The sequence below is a fragment of the Strigops habroptila genome, chromosome 1, assembly GCF_004027225.2.
Source record: "Strigops habroptila isolate Jane chromosome 1, bStrHab1.2.pri, whole genome shotgun sequence".
Lineage (NCBI taxonomy): Eukaryota > Metazoa > Chordata > Aves > Psittaciformes > Psittacidae > Strigops > Strigops habroptila.
Genome location: NC_044277.2, coordinates 141,942,408 through 141,967,783, shown reverse-complemented (window position 1 = coordinate 141,967,783; position 25,376 = coordinate 141,942,408). Strand labels below are relative to the sequence as shown.

The 25,376-nt window shown below is 37.6% G+C and overlaps 1 protein-coding gene across 2 annotated transcripts in view; it reads right to left on the bottom strand.

Moving 5' to 3' along the window:
- ULK4 (unc-51 like kinase 4) overlaps window positions 1–25,376 on the bottom strand; it is a 225,741-nt gene that overhangs the window by 89,686 nt on the left and 110,679 nt on the right. For both annotated transcript variants that reach the window (XM_030512705.1, XM_030512714.1), the window contains exon 33: window positions 1,674–1,779. In XM_030512705.1, the coding sequence (XP_030368565.1) occupies window positions 1,674–1,779 (106 nt within the window). The remainder of the gene's footprint in view (window positions 1–1,673; window positions 1,780–25,376) is intronic.

The window sequence follows — 25,376 nt, the reverse complement described above, 5'->3', positions numbered from 1 at the left end:
CAATAAAGCACTGGCCAAAATCCAGGTTTCCAGGACTCTGAAGATTAGCCAATGGAGAAAAGGGATGAGAGTCTTACTTGAGATTTACTTTTGGCTGCTGTGCTGTTTTTCCTAGTCAGGATGCTGAATTTCTGTGAGCCCAAGAGTGTTACCTAACCACTTATAGTCCGACAATATTACTGGAGTAATTTATGAAATAGCAAAAGGAAAAGGTAAAAGACTTTAATAACATTTCTATCCCACTTCCTTAATTTGGAAACTAGCATGATGGAAGCAGCACATACATCTAAACTCCAAGCAGTTCTAAGTGTGATAGGCAGTTTGCTGATAAATAACCAAAGAATCAGAGTCCTGTGAACCATCCCTCTCCAATTCAGACGTATTTCCCTCTTTTTTCTTTTCTTTTGGCCCTATTTTCACACCACTAACTTCAGAGTGGAACTGTCTGAAACAGAGGAGAGGAACATGTTATTAGCTACAATGCTTTCCAGTTCATCTCCCGAATGATGGCACTGTCCATTCAATCCCTTCAGAGTGAAAAGGACCAGGAATTCAACTTTCCCACTTTCTGGGTGAGTGCTTTAACTGCTAAGGTAATTACGAAATGAAGGCCATGACCCTTGCTACCAATCTTGATGGAGTTTTATGCCGGTATGTGCATCTCGTATCTAAAACAGATCCAAGCCTTCAAATTTGCTTATCACCATTAGTGCTTATACTTAAACCATTAGTCATACTATGTCTCATCTGGCTACTTCTCTGATGTGATGACTGCAGAAGAGCTACAGTTCTATGAAATTTCCCTCTCACACCCCACCCAAACTTTCCTAGAGGCTTTTGAAAGGTTTTCTCTCAATTCTTGGATTCACAAGAGACTTAGCAGTCTCTTCACTGTCTCTCTATGCATAAGTCTTCCTTTTCCTTCTGCAGTATACTATGTATTGTTATGCCAGCAGTCTAGGTCTTTGATTTATTCTAGACAAATATGAACAGTAGTGTAAATCTGCATCTGCTGGATGCCAGTCATTAAAAATAAACAAAAGGAATTCTCTCAATGTGTATATTTCTAAACAAGTTTTTGAATTTACATGGATTTCTAACAGCAGAAACTTTATTTTGTAAATCAGAATCAGTTTCTAAATAAATGGATCTTCAATAATAAAACACAGTGAAATGAAGACATAGAATGGTTTCAAGACTTCACAGTCAGTTTGGGCTCCACCCCACTAGTCTACATCACTGGATTGGAAGACAAGCTAGATATTTTAGAAGCACAGAAATATTGTACAATTTATCCTTTCACAGATGTGAGTAGTGAGAAAAGGAAGAAGGTGCAGAGGCTCTTTCCTGCACTCTGCACTGTTATGGTCAGAGCTCTAGCCCACTCCTTTTCAAAGCCATTCTTCATGGGCATAATGTAACTTTCAGCCAGTTACTCTTTTGTAACCACATTTCCTTGGAGGAAAAGGTTTCTAAAAGTTAAGTTTATAATCAAATCAGTAAGGGAGGTAGATGAAGCGATGAGGAGTACCAGTCCGTTACAATGCAATTACCTAACAACCACTACAGAATATAAATACATACAAGTCTACAGTTTCACACAGTGCCAGATATTACGACAGACTGGAAAACATCTATAATAAAGAGAATAACTAAAGATAAAGACAACATACCTTCTTCAAAGAGTAACATCATGTTTGTGCTTTTGTTAGCAACCATGTTATTCAACAAGGCAATTACAGTTTGCATTGTATTCCCAAGGATACTGTCTTGGTGTTCCTGTATAAATAACAACAAAAATCAGAATAAAAATAATTTAGTTTTCCTTTTGCAAGGTTAACAGAAGACTATTCACTTCCAAAACCATAGTAATACATAAGCAATACTTTTTCAATCCCTTGAAGTTCAACATTTAAAGTACTAGAAAACCAGTCAAATACCTTAGAAGACAATATCCACTTCAGGGAGCCAAATCGAAAATCCAGGACCAAAATGTCTTTCCTGTTCTTTTGAACTGAAAGAATTCCTGGTTAGGTCTAAAATCTTAGGATTTTTGAAAATGGCATAGAGCTTTATCAACTTAATCTCTATGTATTCAGAACCAGGAATATTTCCCTTTGTACAGTATGTATTTTATTTATTTTTAATTATTATATACAATAATTCAATTTAATAATTTAAATAAATTATTATTCTTTATTTTACTAAGAGTTATTCATTTTACTCTTTCCGGTTTCAACTTGATAACCCATAGCAAGTAGTAAAATCTACTTGTTGCTTTTGTTTCTATACTTGTAAAAGTATAGAATTTTAAAAGTATAGTATTTTATTTCCATAAAATTAATTTCACATGCACATTAAAGACCTATTTCTGTATGGAATTGCAGCACCCTTATGATACCTTTCTTAGACTTTATGATTGCTTCAGTGATTTTTCACGATTTTCTGAGAGTAGACTGACAAGAGGAAGGCGTCAGGGTTTATAGAGAAATCTATTTTCCTCTGTTATAGTTAACACACCTGCACTCTCAACCTGAAAGGAGTGGACAAGTCCAGTCAAAGCATATACTTATTCATGCTAGTGACAGTAGCATCTCCAGTCACTTTAAAGAAGCCAAAATAGGACAAGCTTTTCCAAATCTGAGTCTAGATATAAATATAAGCCTGAATAAATTTCAAATCTCCCTAGAAGGTTCAGGAAATACTTTGTCTAATTTTTCAGATGCAAAGCCAAATAAGAACATACATCTACAGTAAAAATAACAGCATTAAGAAAAAACTGTCATATTTCACATATTGTAGACTTTCCCCATGCACCTAGGTGACTTCCATGCTTCCCTTTTCCATCAAATCTCTCCATAAACTGGTATCAGTCAACTATTTCACTGCCACAGAACACTCCATCTATTCTGACCCATCTCCTGTCTAAAGTAAGCCTTTGAAAGAAGTTACATTTTAAGTTGAACAAGATGAAAGAATATTAGTCTGAAGTTAAATATTTCAGATGACAAAAATTACATCAGCCCTTGAATACCGTCAAAGGAACACTCGCCCTGAAAGTTCTTTTAGGAGACAAGTGCCAGTAGCCAGGAACAGTTTATTTTCTACATCTCTTTGCTCAGGTATTTACGATTTTCTGCCACATATGTATGCTTCAAAACAGCACCAGTAATTATCCTTCTTTGGGATAATCTTACTGACCATCTAAATACCATTGCTGGTGCAGAAGTAGGCTGCTTGACTGGTAGTCAGCAGCAATCACAATGAACATATTCTATTATTCTTCCAAGAGTTCCCTTCAAGTCAACCTATGAATGCCGTTCAGAGTGATCTGTCTCATTTATAAGCCACTTTTTGTGTTGGGCCAGGACTAAGCCATCAGCACTGCATTTAGGATAAGCCACATTATTTGAATCACTGCCTGGAAAGATCGTATAACTGGTTACAAGAAATTCTCAAGTGAGACACTGCTGATTTTTATTTCGTGACTGGTCTGATAAAATTCAGGATGCTCAAAATGTATCTTCAACATGAAGGTCCTCTGTTACAGTGGTATAAAGGGTCAAGCTATGTGAAGAACAAATGTTTCCCCTGAAACAAGTAATGAGTAAAGGAAAGGTTTTGACAGATGCTCAGACGGTTGCTTTGAGAGTATTAATTTCTGTTTCTGCACTCAAAAGCTAGTTAAATGTCCTTAATTCCTGTAAATAGTATGAGATAGAAATGATAAGGCATAATACAATAACAGATAAAGAGATATATAAACATACACAGCCTCCGTTCAACCTCAGCCTGTATCAATTTTCTTTGTACTAGAGCACTTGAAACTGGATCATAAGAAGAGACAAAGAAGAGTGGCTCACAGCCTTTTGGAGGACCATAGTTTCCTACTAAATCCTAATAGATAAAGAGATATATATATATATTTCAGATACATATATATATATTTCAGATACATATATATACACACACGAGTCCCAAAGTTCTATTTACTTTACATAGAACTTTGAGATGTCATTTATGATATCTATAAAGAGCACAATAAATATCTGTTCCTCTGAAGGTTTAATACACAGCCTGATAAATTGAAAAGCAATGTTGGAAAGTATAGGCACTACATTCTTCAAAAGATAAAGTAACCAATACAGAAAAGAGATACCATAAAGCCATGGTACTAAAAATAAATTTGAAGTTATTTCCTACAGATAGCTGAAGGGTAAGAAACACAGTTTTTCAAGAGATCAACATGTTTATGTGGTAGTCTATCATCTTATTCATTCTCCTAAAGAACATTCAGAAAACAAGAGAGTAAATAGTAAGAATGACTGTGTAACTGAAGATAATGATACATCCACTGAGAATATAAAATTAATAAAAGCAAAGAAGTTCCACAAGTGCCAAAATGAGAACTGATTCACATATTTTCTTTGCAAGTACAGTATTTCTATTACTGCCCCATATATTTTGAGTAAATGTTTTCTAGTAAAATTCCCTTTGGAAATACACAATTACAAGAGAAGCTGGTAGTTGCTTACAATAGTGATCTTTTGCGTTCAGCAGCTTAATAACATGAAAATGAAGCCATCTTTGCTTTTAATAGGCATAATTATACAACTGTCTACTGAAAGACTAGCACTGATGCTTTTGCTTATATCAAAGCATCTGTAACAAAACTTACCTTCCCCTAAACACACATAAACTAGAATTCAAGATGGAATGTCAATACTTTGGGGAAAGAAAATGGTCTCTTAGTGAATAAAATAATCTTACAAATGGCATACTCAGCTGTACTACTAGAGTTTTAACACACGTATCGTAGATGGGTTTTGGTAAGATACTTACTAGGTTTCAAGAAGCTACAGGTATGTTTTACTTAGATAAGCCATCACTGATTGCTGCGAGACTCGATTTTAGAGGTTTATATAAAAATATTTAACTTCTTCATAATCTATCAAGGAGCAATGCAGATCTAATTTGTGTGCACAGCACCACAGACCGTGGGCATTTAATGAACAGTGCACTTGACAGCTTTAATAAAACATAGCGTTTGCCAGCAGAGATAATTAGAATTGAAGCAGCAAAATTTTAGTGTTTGGCAACATAGATGAAACAACTTCATTAAAATGTAGAGCTTTGGTGAGTGAAAGGCAGGAAAGCACTGGACCCTGAAGAATCAGCCTTCTCAAAACTAATTGCTTCAGTGCTTAAAAAGGACAGCTAAGAAATACCAAGGGCATAACAAGGAAATACTAGGATAAAAAAAAAGGAAGCACAGAAGATAAATCAGGCTTTTCAAATAGGAGTACACTGTATTTAGGCCATTAAACTTTTCATTCTAATTTTGAAGGGTTGTGTCATTAACAAAAGAAATCAGTTGAAGTATTCTAAAAAGCCAGTTAGGTAAAAGGGTGTGAATTAGCAAAGTGGGAGTATGAATCCTGGCAAGATACTATGGCTAAAGCTGCCATTTCTCTTCCTTTAAGTGGATTAGAAATTAGAACAGCATAGGCAAACTACAGTATTTTAATTACATTTTAGATAACAAAAGAGATAACCATTTTAGTAAGAGGCTACCAATTTGGGAGACTTCACATACAAGCCTCCTACTCCTGTATGTAAGAATCCAGAAGAAATCATACTAAACGCTACGTTTACAGATACACTCTAATTAAATCTAAGGATATATATCTCTATATATCCCAATATCAACATACAAATGCATTCTTTTACCATGCCAAACTTCAGATTTTCGGAGACCTAACAATCTATCTTGTTATTCTGGAAGTCATTTGTTACATCCCTTGCATTTCCCAAAACTCCTTGTTATCTTGGAGACAACCATGTCATTTTATCTGTGTTGATGGTCAGAATCTCACAAGGAATAAGGAGAAAAGGTGACATTTAAAACAAACAGAGCTCTAAAGAATGCTGCCTCTTTAGAATGAAAAGTAAAGCTTTTACTTTCAAAAGTAAAGCTTCTGTCATGATCATAAAAGTACTTATCTTGCACAACAAACATTAAGAACTGAAAAATATAAATAAGGCCAGTGTTCCTTCTCTTCTCATTTTATTCCCAAATCCTGTAAGAATATAACTTCAAAGAATGGACATGTGGAGAACAACAGTATTTTTAACACCACCTATTATTAGGGAAACCAGTTTTCCTCCTTTAAGAGGTCCACTTCATGTCTCAAACTTCTGGAAGTCAAATAAACCATGCCAATCCAAGCAGGAAAATTTAAGTAGTGAGTTAAGGATTACAAAACTGCACTACATCAGCAAGCATAAGATTCATAAACTATATGAAGAGAAGAATACTTAAGTCTGTTCAGAATTAGAGGTAGACAACCTTCAAGGTATAAACTTCTTACTCTGGAGAATTAAACTTCCTCATATGAAGATCCAGACACACTGGAAGCATTCATCCTGGTATGTTCTGAAGCAATGAAGCTTTAGAAGTAACTGATACCACCATGGCAGTAACTACATAAATCTGGAGACGCTTTGGAGAGTCTCAGGTATCAGTGAAGCATTTGAACTGCAAAGTCACTCAGGAGCTGCAATAAACCATTACACCAAGAAATTTCCATGCCAAAATATTCACTTCTCAGACTTGTTTTCAGCATTAATTAAAAGCTAGTTCTTGAACGGCTTCAGAATGACAAGTACCAATCAACTAACATCTTTTTTTCCACATGGATTTTGCTTTGATGTAAATGGCACTTTGTCACCTCAAGGAATAAGGTTTAGATGAATTTGGGGAATTTTCTGGTGACATTTTTAATTGAAAAAACATAGATTCATTAGACTTACCCAAAGGATCACATTAACATTTTTGACTGGAAAAGGCTTGAAGGGTTCAGAATAGAATTTCTGCTTAAATCCATAAAAAGAGACATTTGCCGATTGGGGTACTAAATTAAGGCATTCACCTAGGATACTGAAAATTTAATTTCTGCTGGAATTGGGCTATGTAGGGACTTGAACTTTGGTCTTCTATACTTAATGTTCCTTAACCCATCATCAGCTATTAAGGAATGGGTTTCTGTCTTTTCTCCCCCAAAACCTGCTCCTTTTCTATAGCTAACTAGTTGCTGAATCAGCAATTAAAAGCAAAACCTGATACTGATTCAGTTTATGGTGCCTACTAAGGTGGACAAGATCAAGACTGAAATACCTTCCCAACATTTTCCCTACAACTGAAAAAAATAGAACCAACTGAGGAAAACCTAGACTTTTCTGAGTCAGTGACAGGGATAAGGAAAATATCCATTGTTCTTGATCTCAAATTGAATGTTTTATTCTTCATACCTCACAGACTATCTTAAACTCAGTGTTGCTGGTGAAAAGGTATTGAACGAGAAGCCATAGGCTGACAAAGCAGCACACGGAAATGGAACCCGTCTGAATGAGGACAGGATGCTTTAGACATTTTAGTTGGGTTGAGGATATATTCAAGTTGTCAAAAGTGGCAGGAGAAACATATTTATATATTGAATTTTTTTTGCTTCTGCCCTTTGTTTATGTCTTTACCCTCAAAATACTCTTTAGTTTGAAACACCTTTTTTGCTCACATTCACCTTTATTCAATCTGTAAATGTAAGAGAATGTTGATTATTAGTTTATTCAAATTACATTACATTTGAACACAATAAAGAGCTGTTAAATCAAAAGGAAGCATCTGCTGAATCTTCTGTTACTAGATTTATGGTATAGTCTCATTACATTTGGCACCTTCAAAATAGATTTATTATTTCTTAATTTGTGTTATTAGGGGGTTTTAGGGAGTATTTAAGTAGTTAATTACTAGTCTGAAAGACATTAGAGAATTCTCGCTTTTTTAAGGGATCCTGTTAATCTTGGATACTTTTCATAGAGATTTTCTGGTTTTCCAGAGACATGTATTTAGAAAGCAAACACACTCGACAATCAGACCATATCAGCTATCAATACTTCACTCAGCTCAAAATACACATACACTGTGTATGTATGCCCTAGCAAATTCATCTCCCAGCCCTTCCTCACTCAAGCCATTCCTACAGCAGCAAGCTACATTTTCTGTTAGTTAATATCAAGGCACAAAGCCACAAGGCAGGAAACAGGGGAATGCTAACAATATTCCTCAATGAACAGAGTAGCAGAAGTGAAGAGAAATACTGCCAGCACTATTATCCTATGAGAGCGCATTTCTTTCATGATCCTGTCCTCGGCTTAGACAGACAAGCAATTATGCTTGAAGCAACCTATATTCCTACTATAACACTAGGCAGACAAGGCAAGAGAAATTATTAACTGATTGCTGAAAGTGAAAACTCTATCTAACAAAACACTGTTTATTAAGTGCAAATTACAATTTGCTAAATTACTTACCAACATAGTGGTTTTTTGGGTTATACTCAATAAACATTAACTATCAAGAGTAAAGTTGGTTGCTATAATATTGAAGAAATAATATAAGGAGATTTTAGTTTACATGATCTTTGCTTAATATTCATGGTCAAGCCAAGACAAAACTCGATTGGCCCAATACTTAAATTACAACAACTCCCTTTCAAATCACAAAATCCCAGACTGGTTTGGGTTGGAAGGGACCTTAAATCTCATCCAGTTCCAACCCCCTGCCACAGGCAGGGACACCTGCCACTAGAGCAGGTTGCTCCAAGCCCCTCTGTCCAACCTGGCCTTGAACACTGCCAGGGATGGGGCAGCCACAGCTTCTCTGGGCAACAAAAGCCTCCTCCCTTCTTTCTGGCATTGCAGAAGGTTACAGAATTGTGTATCTCCTCCATTTTAGCACTATTGTTTCTGGCCTACTGAACACTGAAAAAAAGTATAATGCATGGTAGACTCACATTATGTGTTGGGTTTGTTGTTTTTTAGGTTGGTTTTTTTCCAATCAGTTAGTTAAGGACTGTGAACAGTAGCAAACCTTTACCATAATGCCATTATTAAATACTTAAAAATGCAGAAAATGAAAAATGTTTTAAGTATATTACAATATCTTTGTGAAATATAGGAACAGGGTTTATAAATAAACTATATCTGTAAGGTTTCTTCTATAAAACAGTGGTATATCATCTCTCATGTTAATAGTCCCTTATAAACACAGTGTTATCTTGTCACTTATTCAAGAACTCGAGGATGAACGTGTTTTCATCTTATGCCAACCTACGTATATGAAGTCCAAGATTAAAAGGAGCTGGGGTGAAAGTGAAAACTAATGGTTTGAACTGAATAATACTAGGGCAAAGATTCAAAATTTGAAGGCAAGATTAGAATTCATAGAAGACCTAACTCTGTGTGTGCCACAGCGATTAAAACTCTTAGCATAAGTGGATTTGATATGCATATTTAAGCTAAATAAGACTTAAAGTATTTGCTGCCTCTCTTAATGTCAGTTTACAAAAATAAGTATTTGTGAAATCCAGGCTTAAAAAAATGCAGTGTTCATAACCACCAAAAATTCCATCGCTCTCAGAGAAACTAGTCCAATACAAAGAGCAACATTTGGGAATATTTGGAAGGAACAGTTTGGATTCATAGCCAGAGGACTTCTGAACTGGAACAAATAAAATGAAAATAAAAGGAAGTACAGTTTCTTATTCTATGTAAATACCAGAATCACACTTTCTCTTGTAGACACAACAGGAAGAAAGCTTACTGTTATCCAAAAATCTCCTACAACGATATGAACCACTCATCAGTCTACCTTGGTGTTCAACAAATAAGCCACCAATCTCATTCTTCAGCCAAATTCTGTGTGAAGTTACAGGATTTTGCTTTATTACTGTTGACCAGAGGAACAGCATATAGTTAGGATGAAACATTGAAAATAAATAAATCTAAAGACTAAAAAGAACTTCAAGGCTAAATGACAGCACCTTCTCCTTGCTTATATCATTCTAGGATGTTGCTGCAGTTTCCAGGCTCCACAGAGTTTTTGCTTTTAAATTACTTCTGCCTGTGGCCTGAGACAGAAATAACATTTTTTCCTTTCATCATGGTCTTCCTACTTTTATTTGTTTTGCATTTAATACTTACTCTGTCTCTACCTGTAAGCCTAGAAAAAGTGAACATGATGAAGTTCACTTTAGTAGATCATATTTCAGGTATGTCTTTCAGCAAAATACTTATGAAGTGACAGCCCCATTTTAGCTCTCCAAAATACTGACAGCATGAATGCAACATCAACAACAAGAATTTTACCCTCCAACCACTGGAATTCACTGACATTGGAAGACAACTGTTTCCTTAGCTGGCAGTGATCTGCCAGTGATGCTGGACTGCAAAGTGACATCTGAACCAGAACTCATGAGAAGGAAGTAAAATCGAGAAATGACAGCTAACAAGAATGGCAATAATAACAACAATCATAATTATTATTAAAAACACGCTTGCAACACAAAAAATAAATTTGTATGTGCCAAAAGATTACTACCCTTGCAAATTTAAGATGGTGCCTAAGTGAAAAGGTGGTATATTTAGATTAGATATAAGGAAGAAGTTCTTCCCTGTGAGGGTGCTGAGGCGCTGGCACAGGGTGCCCAGAGAAGCTGTGGCTGCCCCATCCCTGGCAGTGTTCAAGGCCAGGTTGGACACAGGGGCTTGGAGCAACCTGCTCTAGTGTGAGGTGTCCCTGCCCGTGGCAGGGGGTTGGAACTGGATGAGCTTTAAGGTCTCTTCCAACCCAAACCAGTCTGTGACTCTATGATTTAGTCACCTGAGTGAAAACATAAATGTTTTCACAGCTACTATTAAAGAAAAGACACAGACATAAAGCACGAACAATTCTCATCACCCAGAATATTTAACTAGGAAGAAAAGACAGAAACCAGAAATTACTTCACCGGGTGTATAAAAAAAGAGTATAGCACAGTGAATTTTGGAATGGCCTGAGTTTTGCTCCCATGGTGGCAATCTCAATGGTGCCAGGCAGTAGACAGTGTGAAATACTGATGGAACAGATACTGAGCATTACAGGGTCAGCTGGTACCCTGCTGGCATTCCCCGAGATGCTCTTTGTGCACTTGTCCAGCACAAGTCAATCATCACTCCTGAAAACTCTCAGTTGTTCTGACTTCAACTCCTACATGTCAAAGAGGAGCAAAGGCACAACTTCGTATTTAAAAGTTTAACTCAGATCTACAAGAACACAAGGACACCAATTCTGTTTCTCATAAGCATTTGCAAAGCAGTATCAGATGCTATGAATTAAAAGAAAGTATACCTCTTGCTGCTAGATATGATATTACCCACAATTCATTCCATTTTTACAGGAGATTAACAGACGTATCAAAGGCAATTAAGAATGACTAACATCGGCAAAATAGGAAACTCTTCTAAAAAAGTCCTACTTCTTTCTCAAAGACAGGGGCAATTATTCTGCATTTTATTATTGCTATTATTAACAATAGGTTGAACACCATTTTTTAATCGGCACATTTTTCAGGGTAATCTCCGAATGATTTATTACAGGTTTTTTCATAGTCTCACCCCACCTCTCCCCCTCAAATCATTTCTATTTTGGTGCCTACATATTGATTCAAGAAATGAACTTTAGGAATACAGGTTTGAAAATTTGTACAGATTATAAAAATAAATTCTAGCTAATGACAGAGCTATATTCCAGACATCAATATGTGTTTTCTTCTGAGCACAGGTTCAATTAAAAACTTCCTGCTTTTCATCACTGTTAAGGAAGTTATTGCCTGGAAACATAGGAGATACTCTATAAAGGCACTGGGAACACAGTGCCTTCAACCCCCAAAAGACTGACCTTCTCCCCTCCTGCCACGTAGCTCATTTCAGTACTAAACAGATACTAAATGATTATATGAGAATTTGTATCTATTGCTTTAAAAGGAGAACAGGATACATTAAATGTATGTATGTACACACACATGACTATACACACACATTTACTTGTAAATTATTTTAACAATGACATACAAAATTCAAATGAATCTATTCTAGCAACACTGAATAATGAATTACTCAAAACTTCATGTTGTTTCAAGAGAGAGCTAGATTTTCCATTTTCTCAAACATTGAAGACTTCAAAAGAATGTTCCCAGTGTGTGCTGGACACACTCCCTACATTCTCACACTACCAGTACTCCACAATGGTTCACTATCTCACATCAAGTGTAGAGGACTGAAGTTCTTTTATTTCTCCTCATGTTAAGTGAAAGTCCAGATCATCAGAAGCCTCTGCTACAAGGAAAATTTAATATATACAAATGGAAGCAACTTCAGGCGGAGACAGTGAGAGATGGCAGTAAAACATTTTGCCTAGCAGTCAAAATACTTATTTTAAGCTTCAGAAACCCACCATCAGCCTTTCCTTCTGGGTGATTCTGAATTTGAGATCTGCACTTGGCCACTTCCCTTAAAGCATTCCTGATTAACAGGCTACTGGTTAAACTGGGCTCTTTCTCCACTGCCTCCAATGCCACTTTCTACAGAAATTTCACCCTGAACACAGAAAGCCTCTCAGTGGAACCTCCATAGAAATTGGAATAACATCATGAAACACTGAAATAACCCAAATACCTCATCCCTCAAACAACACACTCGAGTCCAGAAACCTATGGAGCCATGACCAGTTGCTATCGGCAAGGTTCTGCTGCTTTACCCAAGCTGTCAACGAACAAAGAAAAGTTTCAGTCTCATATCAACTCAGAGCCTGAAAAGGAGATGGATACTGTTAGATCAAAGTAGCATTTTGATGCTGAGAGGCATAAAATGTCATTGAGAACTGCATTTATTGTCACTGGAGGCCAGACAGACATTTTAGCCCATATACAAGGTCACAGAATGTGTCATTGCACTGTAAAATGAAAGAAGAAAAAAAAAAACCCAGAACAATGAACGTAAAACCCCTAAATAATTGGACCACTGGATTAAGACAGCATAGAAACATATTTTATATTAACTGATTAAAATACTAACTTTGTTAGAACACAAGGTCCTATTAATAAGGAGTTAATTTTTTAATTACCCATAAGCCATTTTACAGTTATTAAGTATTTTTCTTCATTCACCCTATCCTCCTTGAATAGTTTTATTCATACTGAAAAATGTGTACGATGGATGTGAGAGGGAATAAAAGGATGAAAGAGGAAAACAGCTAAAACATAGCTGAAAAGCTGGTAACAGAAATGTTACAAAAGCCAGGGAGAGGAGAGTAGGGTATTATTAGCCATTTTCATATCCTAATGGAACATGCAAGTTCCAGGCTGTTACTAAGAGTGGGTCCATGGCAAAGAGCCCAAATGAGGTCTGAGAAAGGATAATGTACCTTTAATGATTGAAATAGCAAGAAAATTAAATCTAATCATGTTTCATTAAGCATACTCTAGCTCCCATTTTTACTAAATTATTTTATTATGATTTCCCAACTGTCTGTTGAAATAACCTTTTACAGCAATTTAATTCACCATCATAAACAAGTCTCATTTCTCACAATGAAGTCCCCTGGGTTTAGTGAGAGGAGATGGAAAATCTAAACCTTGCCAATCCTGCTGCCACTAAGGTAACCACTCAGGGAGACAAAGATTTTTGTTTTCCTATTTGTGGCTGAGATCATTAAGATATAATTAGAAATGGATTCATGACTAATAGAGCGTCTGTTATGGAGATACCATTCGCCCACCAAGCATCTTCTATACCAGTCTTTAATAAGAAGGGCAGCAGGCATAATCCCCACTTCACTCTCCAGAGAGTTCTGCATTAAATGGACTGCATTAGACATCCCTCTCACTCCCCCCTTTTTAATGGAATCTTATTCAGGCATCCAGCGTTTTCTCAGTCTCCATTGTTACCATCAAAACTAGTCTGTTTGCTTTCAGCAATATGCTCCTGCAGTGCCATCCAGATGTGAGCCCTAAAGATGGCTATGTGCAGTGAATACAAATCCTGCTCCACAACTTGTTACAGGGCAAGAATATGGGGAACTTCACAAAATACAGTAAGAAATGAATTGGACTGTTTACCGAATAATTTTGTCTCTCTGCAGTAGCAAAAGAAGCCATCCACTCTTGCACGTGTCCCTTCTGCTTTAGTGAAATGAAAAAAGCATGCACCAAGCAGAAAGGATGCACCAAGAAGAAAGGATACTTTACTCAAGTAACTAAATCAAGTTTATTGCCACACTCCATATCAAATCACATGACATAGCAATACAAAATTAAAAGCAATGTCACCCACCAAACAGTGCTTAAGGATCTGCCACAGGGATCAATTTATGGCCACCAGTTAAACTGCAGAGTGAAAACTGTAAGACACTGTATTTAGTATCATGATGTTTCAACAGGTTGTTTTATTTGGTAGGCAGGAGTTTGAAAGGAGCCATATGAAAAAGAAAGAAAACAGTTCTAGGGCACAATTTTGCTTCCTGTACCCATATGGGCAGTAAAGAACTACTTGCTCAAAACAAGCAAGGGACAGGAACTGAATGCAAACAGCGGACTTGAAAGACAAACCTAAGAGGAAAAAAAAAAGAAACTTCAGAAATTTCAGCTGAGTCTTTGAGATGATACTACTCTTATAACTGTAATTAGAAAGTTCCAGTGGGATCATGGTATCTTTTGGCATATATTTAACTATAAATCTACTTTAGCAAAGCAATGACTTTAAAGCTTGCCTTAAAAAAAAAAAAAACCCATCCAAAATGTTTCATAAAACAAAATGTATTTAGAAACTAAGCATATAAAACAATGTGTAAATGACTATAGTTTAAACCAGAAAGTCCAATGCAGAATATTACGATTTAAATTGTTTTGCTTTGCAGAAGACTGACATTCTAAAATCTAATTATCATCCCGCAATACAAACTCTTCAGGAAGACATTACTATAGGGAATGTATTCTAGATGACTAAAGCCAAACCAGGCAAATTTCTAGATAAATGATCAGAGTTCAGAAACATAATGTGGAAACCTCTGCCACTCAGAATGCATTTTCATGGCTGTTTAATACTGTTTTACAAGCTCTGCTGTGAAGCACACAATAGCTTAGTACCTTAGTCATCAGAATGCAGCTGGTCAATAAATGTACAGTCAGCAACTGCCACATTCCTACACCAATATTTATTTAGATGGGATTGGGAGATATACCTCAGTTGTTTGACAGAACAGTGGCAACGCCACAGTAAAATGAGTCAAAAGATCAGTAACGTTGTTCTAAAAGAACACATCTCTGCTTTACTCCAGCATATATTTTTCCTGAAATGCTTTCTCTTTGCCTTGGTATTGCACTAGCAGGAACAGTAAATTAGCAGATTCGTCTCAATCAGCCTGACAAACACAAAGTTTGGAAGAAATAAAATTTTAATTTAATATTGCTTCTATATAAACAAAATAAATATTGAAATGTAGAAATTAATCACCTTGGGTGAACGTCTTCATTGATGGCGATTTGTTTCCGTGTGATCCATTGAAAATTCCTCATAACATTCACACAAACTATGGTAAGGTCAGGATTTCTTCCTAGAAATTCTAATTAATAAAGGATATAATTTGGTTCTGGGCTTCCGAAGTCTCATGTTAGGAAGAATCATCACTCTCAGTCTTTCTGCAACACCTGCATTTCACACATTTGCAGCATGGTGCTACATGCCCTCCTCTTCACAAGGTCTCCATGTGCACCTTGCTTGGCTCAGTCTGTGATTCCATGACTGGCCAAGTTGGGGTGGGAGTGAGGGAAGGCTGCAGAGCTGCACTCCAGCCAGCCCTGGGGCATGCAGCAGTGACAAACAAGAGCAGCCCTGCCAGCTTCCCAAAGCTGCTCTTCTCCCCTCTTCCCCTGCTCACAATCAACTGATACACAACTCCTGGTGGAATCACCATCCCTGGAAGTGTTCACGCTCTGTGTAGACGAGGCCCCCAGTGACATGGGTTAGTGGTGGCCTTGGCAGTGCTGGGGAATGGTTGGACTTGATGATCTAAAAGGTCTTTTCCAACCCGGTTGATTCTATGATTTCTGGCACCACACACATTTCTCCTTCTTTCTGTCACACTATCCAGTATGAAGAACACTTATGACATCACAAAGACACTGAGATTTCTAATATAAATAATGTCACATATATGTTTATTTTATACATATATATGAATATTTTAGAATTACAATCTGATTATAGGAGAACTAAATAAAGTGAAATGTGCCTAAGGTGTGAGGATGGGAAAAAAAAGCCTGAAGAGTGGGAGGTGAGATTTACCAGTTACTGGTAAAAGCAGCAGAGGATAGATGATGAAAGATCAAGAATTTAATTTGTTTAATTTTATTCACACCAGAAGCAGCTACCAATCCAGAAGATTAACTACTTTTGCTGCATTACTTAAAATGTAGGAGAAAGGCAGCAAATGCTAAGGAACATTTGAAGGAAAGGGGTGTAACAGAAGTAATGTGATTTCCAAAGCTGATGATACCAGTTAAATCTCCAATTAAAAAGAAGTGCAATCATCCCTTTACCCATCCCCAACCATCTCCCAAATATCTTTTCTCTATTAAGTTTGAAAATTGTCCAATTATAATGACTAAGTGAAAAGAGCTTTAATATAATATAAATCCTGTGGATACGTGCTAAATACTGAGAGCTCTGAAACTTGTTCATAGGTTGGGAATCTGCGTAAATGGAGGGAGAGAGATTGTATCTGAAATTTAAAGCAATGTACATGGTGGGGAAAACGTATTAACCTCAGATATGAACTAATCATCCCAGGTTAGGAAAGAATTTCACACAAATGACAGCTTAATGATAGCAATCAAAAACCCAAAGTGAAATGTAAGGAAAAGAAGGAAGAATAAAAAAAGATAACATCACTATGCCAATGTATAAACCCGTAGCTCATCCACCCTATGAACACCCCACTCTGGTCCTAAATCTCAAAAACTATCTATGGAAATGGAAAATATTCTGAGAAAGCAGCAGGAATGATGAGGCGTGTGGAGCCAATATTCCAGCGCTGGAGTAACCAGTCACCTGGTTGACAGCTAAAATCTTTTTGTGTATCTCACAGCTCACCTAGCCTGGGGGTGAGCAAGGTTGTGGTGGGGGACACAGCTGGGACAGCTGACCCAAACCGACCAAAGGGATATTCCTTACCACATAGAATCAAAAATGGTTAGAGTTGGAAAGGACCTTAAAGCTTATCCAGTTCCAACCCCCTGCCATGGGCAGGGACACCTCACACTAGACCAGGTTGCTCCAAGCCCGTGTCCAACCTGGCCTTGAACACTGCCAGGGATGGGGCAGCCACAGCTTCTCTGGGCATCCTGTGTCAGTGCCTCAGCACCCTCACAGGGAAGAACTTCTGCCTTAGATCTAACCTGAACTTCCCCTGTTCTAGTTTAAACCCCTTGTCCTACCACTCCAGTCGCTGACGAAGAGTCCCTCTCCAGCATCCTTGTAGCCCCCTTCAGATACTGGAAGCTGCTCTGAGGTCTCTACGCAGCTTCTCTTCTCCAGGCTAAACAGCCCCAATGTTCTCAGCCTGTCTTCATACAGGAGGTGCTCCAGCCCCTGAGCATCCTCTCATGGCCTTGCTCCAACAACATGCTGTATGCTCAGCAACAAAAATGAAGACAAAGGAGGAGATAGAAACCACCCAATCCCTTCTGTTTATTACATTGAAGGTTGGGAAGTGGGGAAGGTGGTTAATAAGGATGTATCGGATAGTGTCTCTCTCCATGCTGGGTGCCAAAAAGGACTGTGGTGGGTTTACCACAGCTGGACCCATGTGCCCACCAAAGCTGCTCTATTGCTCCCCCTCCTCAGCTCAACAGGAGCAGCTTCTCAGAGAAGCCACCTCAGTTGCCTCCCCGCTACCAAAACATTGCCATGCAAACCCAGTATCTTCCTTAATGAAGGACATTTCTTAAACCAGGTACAATTAGAGATAGACTCTTACACGCACACAAGTAAACCCTGCTGGAGTTAAAGGACTTAGAGCTTGATATTAAATACTATCTATTTTGTAATTCATACAACTAAAACCAAGGGCTGAAATAAGAACTTTATGCCCAAATTTGTTTCTGAATTCTCAAAATTACTGTTTATTTTTAACTTCTGTACTAATACCAATATATTTGTACCCAACCAAATAAACAGCAGAGACTAAAAATTAACCTCATAACTCTAAGTTAACACAGTGTACTTTTAACTTTCTAATTTCTCAAATAACTGCTGCTTCAGAAAACAAGCCAATCTGTTTAAGTCATAAAGAATAATCTGGTTTCTCATACGAAAGAAGGAGTGGTAAGACAAATTTCTACAGCTGATGACTAAAAACTTACATTACAGAAAGCTTCCCATGCATGCATTTTCAGTATATAAAGCAGAACCTGACTTGGCTCCAACTAAAAGTCTACCTACCCCAACAACCTATCTAAACCACTCTGCAACAGAAGCAGCCCTGCAAGCCAGGTATACAGCACACTTTTGCCAGCCTCTAGAAATTCACAGTGTAAGGGCTTTGAGCCAGAAGCGGATCTTTTGAACATATTAGCTCTCAATGAATTTTTCCTCCATTAATTTGTCCAGTCTCTTTTCTAATTCGAGTAAAGCAAGGACCCTATGGCACAGACTTCACAGCTTAACTTAACCCTACAGGAAGCATTTTAAGATGCCAACTGAAAGTTTTCTTTTGGTCTTTTAATACAGATCTTATATTAGAAGATACAGCAAACAGCAATACTGTTTCCTATTCACCTTGAATAAGCCACTCATGACTGTATGCTATGTATATATACTTCCCCTCAATCACCACCTTCCAGATAAAAGTGTACAAAGAATAATCTCTTTCACATAAGCCATTACAGACCTTTGATCATGTGTGTGTCCCTTATACTTCTTGCAGTTCTACTATAATGTTTTTGAAACAAGAAACCTGAAATCCACACATGGCACAATATTTTTTCTGCCTACCATTGTAATACTTCCTCTTGCAATCTATATAATTCAGTTTGCTTTTCTGACCAGGACTAAGGATTAAGCAGATGTTTTTATTAGACTATGTTTTTGTCTAACCACAATATCTCATTCCTGAGTGATAATGGCAACACATCTTGCATCACTGCGGATGAGGAGCTGGGACTGCAGACACATCATGCAATACTTCAGAGCATGTACAGGCTTCAGGGTTGCTTTGAAAAAGAGTGCAAATTAAACTGAAAGGGAATAGTATTAGGTGTCGAAAAAGCTTGAGAAGATTTTAATTACACGAATACTCACAAGAACTTGAAGGTTATGTACAAAACTTCTATCAAAAAAGGTTCAATTCAAATGTGGTGAAATAATATGTGAATGCTAAGCAGTTTTATGACTATTAAAAAACAAAACAAAACAAACTAATCCAAAACTGTTGAAGAGGGGAAAAAAACTTGATCCACAAACTCTGCGCTGTGAACTTTGTCAGATTTTAAAACACTGCATTTGCAAAAAAACTGAGAGGGGAAAGAACATGAGCATCAATTGTGTGCCTATCCAAGTCTTGGGGCAGTCCATGGTGATGGTCAGCCCTGCTGCTGGTGACATCCATCTTCAAGGAACATAAGCTCAATACCCTTCTGCCTCAAGTTTCCAAGACTGACAGACTGATCTGATGACTGAAATGAAATCCCTGGCACAATGTTCAGTGACCACAGAAAAAGGCGATGAATTCCTCTCATTCAGACTACCCTGGGAGAGCGCTCACAGAATTATTCCTGATTCCTGAAATGGGCTAAAGGGAAGAACACAATGTAAAACCAAGTACTGGAGACTATTATTTAAAGCAATGTATCAATATAAAATGTCAAATAAAAGAAATATTATTTCCCTTTCAGGGCAAAAATTCACAGTCTTTTAAACTATGCATGGATTCAAGGCATCCTTACTTCGTGTAAGAAAACAACAAGTTTATATAGGATGTGCTAATTGTAAGGAAAAACAATGAAAACACTTCACACCATAGTTTAAATTGCAATACTCATTAGTCAGTCCTTAAATTTGACTTTTTTTGTACATATAATTCTTCTCCTAAACACTATATTAAAAAAAAATAAATCTTTATTCTAAGTACATATTTCAAATATTCTACAAATCTTAACTGTTCAAAGATCACACAGTTAAAAAGAAAGGTCTTAGTTAACATTTAAGTACACTTTCACACCTAAGCATCAACTTTATCTGTCGGGTGCAAAGTTGAAGTTAGCATGCTCCCTTAAATGTCAGAGCCGCAGTTAGGAAAATATTACCTCTTTTGCCCTAAATTCCCCACAGCAATATTCAAATTACCCAATCCCAAAAGTCCCATATATACTACCTGAATTAAAACACTTGTTCAGAACACTGTTCAAAACCCACAACACTCATATTGAAGGTATGTTGCATAATGTCCAAGAGTATTGCCAGACAAAACAAGCTGGCAGAAACCCTCTGACTTTATACATACATCCACCCAACCCTGACCTACAGTCCACCTTGGACTTGGCTCATAAAAGAACACACTCATGCAGTGTAAAATAGCCCAGATAATGGAGAAACGGGAGAGGAGCCAAGCCAGCTGAGTAAGCATTGCCACTTCAGTCCATCCACCTTGATTACTTAAATGTCAAAGCATACAAGGAATTAGGAAGCAGGAAACAGATGAAGAGCTCAGAAACCCAAACTCACCTGGGAGAATACTAACTTGGATCCTAATCTAGATTTAACTAACTCTTATCTAACTACAGGTAGGACACAATGAATGGTGCCTACCGTGCTAAGAGAGAATCTGTAGAGTAGGTTGTACTCAGTTGTTGGGTTTTAGGCAGATGTACTGAGTTGGGCCAAGCAAATCCCAGAATGACATACGGTTGAAGGCACCTTTGCGGCTCTGAAGTCTAATCCCCTGCTCAAAGCAGTCCTCTCAAAGCAGCCTGACTCAGGGCTGCATCCAGCAGAGTTTTAAGAGTCTCCAGGGATGGAGATGCTACTACCTCTCTGGGCCCTTGTTCCAGTGTTTGACCACACTTCCCACAGCAAAAAGTTTACTCCTGTGTCAAGTTGGAAGATGGCCTTCTATTGTGCACTGCTGAGACAAGTCAGGCTTCATCATCTCTACACTCTCTCATGACATAGCTACAGACAGGAATAAGATTCCCTCAAGAAATCTTTGCAAAGGTCATATGAAACCTGTTCTCTTGACCTTCCTGTGTCTGCCATGTGCTCCAGGTCCCCCAGTCATCAGGTTGTGTATTCAGTGGGCTTGCTCCAAGATGTCAAAGGGTCAGGATAAGAACTATTACCATCTTTTACAATGTATTTCAAATTCTTCTCTGAACACAGTATTTGAACAAACAATGGATTCCTAACAAGCTTAGCCTTCCAAGAGAAACTAACTGTTAAAATTCATTCAGAATAAGCACTATTACAGCCTTGTAACTGGAGGGGATTAATGGAAGTGTCAACTACCAGGGTTCAGCAAGGTCCAAATGACAACAGACAATCCTCTAGATATAGTAGAAAGCCTAGGAGATTTTGAGAAACAGTCAAGGGCCAGCATACAGTAATCATCAGATACTTATGTTATTTGTTAACTGTTTTGAAGAGAGTTTGAACTGCATCATCACCATGCACATCACTGGGCTGTTTGTCTCAATCTACGAAAGCAGCAAAAAGACCAGAGGCCTCAGCTGGGCTGTAAGTCACTTGGAAGCAACACTGTGAAATGTTCTTGGGACAGTCAGAGCAATGAAGTGATAAAGACAGAGATCTGCCCATGCAAGGCACAACAGTGATTGCTACTTTGCAATAACTTTTTCTTTGAAGTGCATTGTAAAAATGTGTTCATTCAAAAGACAACTTGTAAGACATTATACCATGATTCACACAACCACCATCCACTTTGGACTAGTTTAAAAATATTTTGTAAAAAGCCCCAAACCAACAAACAAAAAAACCAACAACCCACTATGAAGTTACAATAAAACATGAACAGTGAGATCAAAGAGATGGAAAATGTCGCAACATCATAAAACTCAGAGACGTGTTCTAGTACCAGCAGTCATCATGGTCACTATTTCTGCAAAGCACGTAACTACACACTTCACCACTGCTTGTGCTTTTCTTTTCCAGTTTGCTATAGCTAGCTTTAAAACCTTATTAAAGTCTTTTAGACTCATGTTTATTATCTGTAACATTTTCAACTTTTGGGACAGGATAAAAAAAACCCCAAACAACTACCAAGAAACACATAAGAATGTTTGTTTGTACATGAGTTTTCTTATGTTCCTTAGCACTGAATGTAAAATTTTAAGAAAATTTATGTAGCACACACACTAAAATATCAGTGTTCAGCAGTAGAAAGCAATTCCTTTAAGATGCAAATAGCTGAATTTCCTTCCCATAAAGAACATAATGCTGTCACAAATGCTGTGGGCTCAATTTTTCTCTCAGAAGTGGAGCTTCAGGTGATTTTGTAAATAATTTTATTCCCTCCCTTAACAGGAGCACTGGTTCAAAATAATTTTCCAGACAAGAAAAACAGTGATAGAAGGATATGCTTTAGTAATATCTTCTCCCTTTTAAATGGCATTTTATTATGCAGAATATCTATTTATAATATTAAAATGATTTAAAGGGTGGCTCTGCTTCCCCTCACATATTTTTCTTTTTTCATCAGCAATCCTACTGGTAATAGATCTACACAGACATACAGTCATAAAATAGGCTGTTCACATCTACTCAGAATTTGTATAGTGCCTCTCATCAAATGTGAATACCTTCTAAATCCTAATGAATTTATCCTCCCTACATTCCCGTGATCATAGAATCACAGAATGATTTGGGTTGGAAAGGACCTTAAGATCATCCAGTTCCAACACCCTGTCATGCGCAGGGACGCCTCACACTAGACCACGTCACCCAAGACTCTGTCCAATGATGTACATTTATACATATATTTATATATGTATACATTTATACAATGATGTACATTTATAGCTTAGACATTACCTTACCTTAGAGAACATTCATTAAAGAATTATGCATGAATAAGGTCCAGCTGGGACCTTAAACAGGCCTAGTTTCAGGACGATGAACAGCAGTTTCTGATAGTTTTGTAAGAATAAAGGTGTTCACTGGACACCCAAAGGACACTAAGCACATCTGAAAGAGAAGGCTTATACAATCTGCCCAGGGTCAAAAAGACATATGGGTCACCAGCAGAAACAGGCTCTTCATTCTCTCAGTACTCTGCCAAAAAGCCCATTCTTCATCCCGTGAATCATGTACTTCAGATAAATGAAAAAACCTGAAAACCTGTTCTCAAATTCTGTCATTTGTAACAAATACACACTTAACTACCACCATTATGACCCCTCAATATTAGAAAGTTGAATTAAAACCAGTCAGAACTATCTGACTCAAAACTCTACAAGAACAGCTGAAAATCAGCTACTAATACCATTCAGAAAAACAACATAAAACCCCAACAACAATAATTTTCTCAAGGTTCTGGAGGGAAAATAAATCATTCCAGCTCTGAAGCTAGCAGCAGTTAAATGGAACCTTTCTACAAAGTTTTCAAACTTATACGTGCAAAGTTTTAATTATACAGTATTTCCTCCATTATCCCAAGCTCATGATATTCATAAAGAAAACACAAAAGAAGCGGCACACTTCACCTTGGAAGTATATGGCAGCCCTCCAAATGAGCAGCATGTGCTTGCCACATGGTCCCTAAATTGCCAGAATACGTTCCAATCACTCCAACACTCCAGTTCCAGTCCTTTCTATGAAATTTCTTCAAACTACACGTGTATTTTGCAAGTATGGGAGGACATTCATACATTAGACGTGAAGACATCCTCTGCTTTGAACTTGCCAGGTGACCCAAAATGGGATGGCTGCAACAACTAACTGCCCAAATATTTATTAAGCTTCACAGCAGACTTTGGACTTTGTAAGCACTCTGTTTCTGGATCCGCATTACTGACACAAGCTAAGCTACTAGCTCACTTAGGTGGAGACATCTTCCTGAACCGCTGCCAGAACTGACCGCAGCATAGACAAGCCTTAAGCTTTGTGGTTATAGCAAACATGTTGAAAGTCTAGTGTAAGTGACAATGGCATTGAAAAAGTCAGCTCTTTTCCCTGTTGTTTGTAGCAAAATGTCTATATAAAGGAAACTTTTGTTGACCTTTTCACTTGGGACAAGAGGCTGGAGATCAGCCCCATGGAAAGAGATCTGGAATTTGGGTTGATGGCAAAATGAATGTGATCCAACAGCATGCCCTGGCAGCAAAAAGGGCTAGCTGTGTCCTGGGATGCATCAAGAACAGCATAGCTAGCTGGTCAAGGGAGGCGACTCTCCCTCTCTACACTTAAGTACTGTGTGTGGTTTTGGGTGTCTTAATATAAGGATATCAGACACTTTTTTACTAGTTTCTCTCTTAACCCCTCTTTAGGTATTAAATCTCTTTCGAAACAAGCAATTATTTTGCTTTATAAACCACTCATTAAAATAGGATTTGGGCATTTTCACTTTCAGAAATCTCATAGACTACATTCCTAATCTGTCACAGCAGTTTTACATGCACTGCCACAGCATAACCGTGGCTATTTAATCTAGTAGGTTTTAGGAAAAATGCATACTTCACAAATAGAAAAAAACCCAGAAATACTCATTATGGATAAATTTAAGGTTCCTAACTATAACTAATGCCCATCCTGCAGAAGTCATGAAAATCACTCTTAAAATAAATACTATTTTCTATTCTTTAAAACATATGTTGCCAAACCATTCCCAGAGATCTTTGTGTTGATTTTTTTTTTAACAGAGGGATGAGGCTAAATTAAGGATTAAGACCACAGACTGGAGTGAAATGTCAATAGCTATCAGTTACTATCAGTATCAATCTGTTGGAACAGGCCTAGAGGAGGGCCACAAAACTGATTAGAGGGCTCAAGCACCTTCCTGTGAAGAAAGGCTGAGAGAAGATTGCAGACAGACCTTATTATTTTATTATTATTATTATAAAGATATTATTATAAGACAGATGGGGAGACTTTTTTAGCAGGGCCTGTTGCAACAGGATGAGGAGTAATGGTTTTAAACTAAAAGAGGGAGATTCAGGCTGGATGTGAGGAAGAAATTCTATACAGTGAGAGTGGTAAAACCCTGGCACAGGTTGCCCAGAGAGGTGGTAGATGAACCATTCCTTGTGACATTCCAGGCCAGGCTGGATGTGATTCTGGGCAACCTGATCTAGTTGAAGATGTCCCTGCTCATTGCAGAGGGTTGGACCAGATGAGCTTTGAAGGTCCCTTCTAACCCAAACCATTCTATGATCTTCTCATGCAAGCACAGAGTTTAAAGAGGAACTTCAGCTCAAAGCTCATTTAGACCACAG